The 3,037-nt window shown below is 60.4% G+C and overlaps 1 protein-coding gene across 1 annotated transcript in view; it reads left to right on the top strand.

The window, feature by feature from the left end:
- The window catches only part of TPPP3 (tubulin polymerization promoting protein family member 3), a 3,434-nt gene extending 2,848 nt beyond the window's left edge, over positions 1–586 (top strand). The window contains exons 3-4 of the mRNA XM_009643275.2: positions 32–185; positions 394–586. Of these exons, the coding sequence (XP_009641570.1) occupies positions 32–185; positions 394–582 (343 nt within the window). The 3' untranslated portion in view covers positions 583–586. The remainder of the gene's footprint in view (positions 1–31; positions 186–393) is intronic.
- The last annotated feature ends 2,451 nt before the right edge of the window (positions 587–3,037 follow it).

The following is a 3,037-nucleotide window of genomic DNA, read 5'->3' as shown; positions in this document are numbered from 1 at the left end:
GCTCATGGCAGCCTGGGTTTCATGCTTGCAGAGGGAAGGCAGCCCGTGTCATCAACTACGAGGAGTTCAAGAAGGCGCTGGAGGAGCTGGCCCCCAAGAGATTTAAGGACAAGAGCAAAGAGGAGGCGTATGAAGCCATCTGCCAGCTGGTGGCAGGGAAGGAACCCATTAACGTGGGCGTCACAGTGAGTGAAAGATCCCCTGGGTGCAGGAGGGCAGGGTGGGAGTGGGGGATGGAGCTCTGCCTGCGGTGGAGCAGAAACACTTTCTGGGGGACCCTTGGGCACAGGGGGCATGGCAGGGTCCTCAGTGGGTGTCAGGAGCTTGTGTGGGGCGAGGGATGAAGGGCATGAGGCATGTTCTTGACTCCCATTGCCTGTCTCCCCACTGCAGAAAGCCAAGACAGTGGGGGCCGTGGAGAGGCTGACGGACACCTCCAAGTACACGGGATCCCACAAGGAGCGCTTCGACGAGAGCGGCAAGGGCAAGGGCAAGAGCGGGCGGGAGAACATCGTGGACACCAGTGGCTACGTCAGTGCCTACAAGAACGCGGGCACCTATGACGCCAAAGTGAAAAAGTAGGGGCCCCAGGCTGGCGGGCTGTCAGCGGCCCAGCACTGATGTGATTGGGAAGTTGCCAGGCTGCGTGCTCTGCCCCAGCATTCTGTGTCTGTGTCCCCTCTTTGTGCTGTGACACCCCCCCCCCCCCCAGCCCCTCCTGTCCTTCCCACCATGCTGTCCCCCCTAGCCCCCTGCCGCCAGCATCGCCAGCCGTACTAACAGCACTGCTCCTCAGGGCTCCCCTGCACCGCTGGCACCCAGACCTTCCCTACCTCAGCCCTGGCTTTTGGGGCGCCCTCCCTGCCGGTCCCACTGGGACCAGCCTGTCTTCCCTGTGGACCTCCCGGGGACCTGCCTGAACCCCACACCAGTTACACCACAGCCGCCTCCTTCCTTCCCCACCCGTGCCTGCCTGTGCAGTGCCCTCACCAGGGGGCTGCCCAGCTTTGCCGCTCACCCGGCACCACAGAAGGCTGAGACCCTGCAGTGCCCCAGCCTGGCCCCAGGATTTACCCTGGGAGAGCTTTGTTGGTCATTGGCAAAGGTCTCTGACCCGAACTCCCGTGCCCTCCCGCTGCCTTTGTGAAGCCCAAAAAAACCAAAGGATGCTGCAGACCCACACTGTAACCCGGCTCTGCAATAAAACCCCGTCCGCACTGATGCTCCCAGTCTGGTTGTGTTCAGTGGGACTGAGCGAGAGCCCCTTTGCCCGCTTACCCACCCGGGCGGTGGGAGGCTCAGCTGGCCGTGCCCCCCCCAGGGCAACCATGCTGTGGGCTTGGCCGCCTGCAGTTTTGGCAGCTCCTGGCTGGCCCCGAGTTGCCTGAGCAACTGCAAGCACACAAACATGCGCCTGGCTCCTGCTCCTGCTCTGTTTGCAACCAAACACACGAGCTCCTGGTAACGATCCCTGGGAACAGGCCGGGCTCCGGGATGGGACGGAAGCTCCAGGATGGGGTGGCTGCTGCTGAGGGTGTTTGTGTGCACACGTCTGGGTGCAGGTGCTGCCACCCCGATCCCAGACTTTCCAGACAGATGCCCACTTCCGTGGTCATCCGTTCAGAGCCAGGCTCCCTAAATAACCCACAGGGGCTGGCACTGCCCATGCCTCGAGGGACGTGCTGGGGACACGTGTGTGGCTCAGGTGGGCTTGCTCCCTGCTGCTGCACAACCCTGCACCTTTTGCATCCTAGTCACCGGCTTTTTAAAACACAGGAGGAGGAAGAGGTGGTCGTCTTCTGGGCTGGTTTCGGCTTCATCCTCAGTGAGGCTTTACCAGTGTCTACCAGTGGTGGGCTGGGGGTGAGGGCTGGGGGATATTAGCCCTCCTTTGGATGTTTGTGGCTGGTGGTGTCCTGTTGCCAATGGGGTCTTTTAACCCTTTTCCGACTCCATTGCCCAGCTGAAAAAATTAGATGCAAAATTCCCAGGGCAAGGCAGTCCTGCATCGCTCCGTGGTCCATGGAGGTGCCACCCGCAGCCCCATTCCTGTGTGCAGATTTGGGAGGCTTTGTGAAGGAGCAACATTTTGTGAAGAGCGAGCAGGCCAGGCCCCATGGGGCTCATCCCTTGCCTGTAGGTGGCACCAGTCGGGACCTGTGTCAGGGCAGTGCCAAAGTGGAGTTGTGGGCACTGATCCTGGGAAATCCAGCCCGGGAAGGGGATTTTTGCCTGGTTTTAAGCTTGCATGTAACAAGACCAGCAGCTCTTGACATCCCTATGTCCAGCAGCAGAACACGGCATTCGGAAGCAGCAGTCGCTCCTGGGAGCACGAGGCTGCTGGGGAGCATTTGGGGGAGCTGTGGGTGTTGAGCCTGGAGAAGAGGAGGCTGAGGGGAGACCTTATCGCTGCCTACAACTGCCTGACAGGAGGGGGGGGCTGGGGGGGCTGGAGCTCTGCTCCCAGGGGACGGGCAATGGGATGAGGGGAAATGGCCTCAAGTTGTGCCAAGGCAGGTTTAGGTTGGACATGGAGAAAAATTCCTTCCCCACAAGGGCTGTCAGGCCCTGGAAGGGACTGCCCATGGAAGGGGTCAAGTCCCCATCCCTGGGGGGATTTAAAAGAAGGATAGATGAGGTGCTTAGGGCCAGGGTTTGGTGGTGGGATGGCAGGGTTAGGAGAATGGCTGGGCTTGGGGATCTTAAAGGTCTTTTCCAACCTGAGCGATTCTGTAATTCTGTGATTCCTCTGCCGGCTGCTCACCCCACCTCTGCCTCTGGGGACCTGGGCAGCTCAGTTGCCCACTGAGCAGCTGCTGAACGCTCACGGTTTGTGAGCCAGCAAGGAGGGTGGAGGGGTCCTCACTTGGAGTTACCTCCCTAAGTTCATCTAGAAGCAAGGGGAGCTCCCCCTGGCCAGTCAGCTCCACCGAGCCTTCCCATCAGTCTGTTGCATCCTGCTCTGAATTCTGAACAGAAGCAGCTTCTTTGCATCCTGTGAAGCCACAGCAGTGGTCACGCAGTGGCCAGGGGCTAG

The sequence above is a fragment of the Egretta garzetta genome, unplaced genomic scaffold, assembly GCF_000687185.1.
Source record: "Egretta garzetta isolate BGI_Z169 unplaced genomic scaffold, ASM68718v1 scaffold27, whole genome shotgun sequence".
NCBI lineage: Eukaryota > Metazoa > Chordata > Aves > Pelecaniformes > Ardeidae > Egretta > Egretta garzetta.
This window is presented reverse-complemented; position numbering and strand designations above follow the sequence as displayed.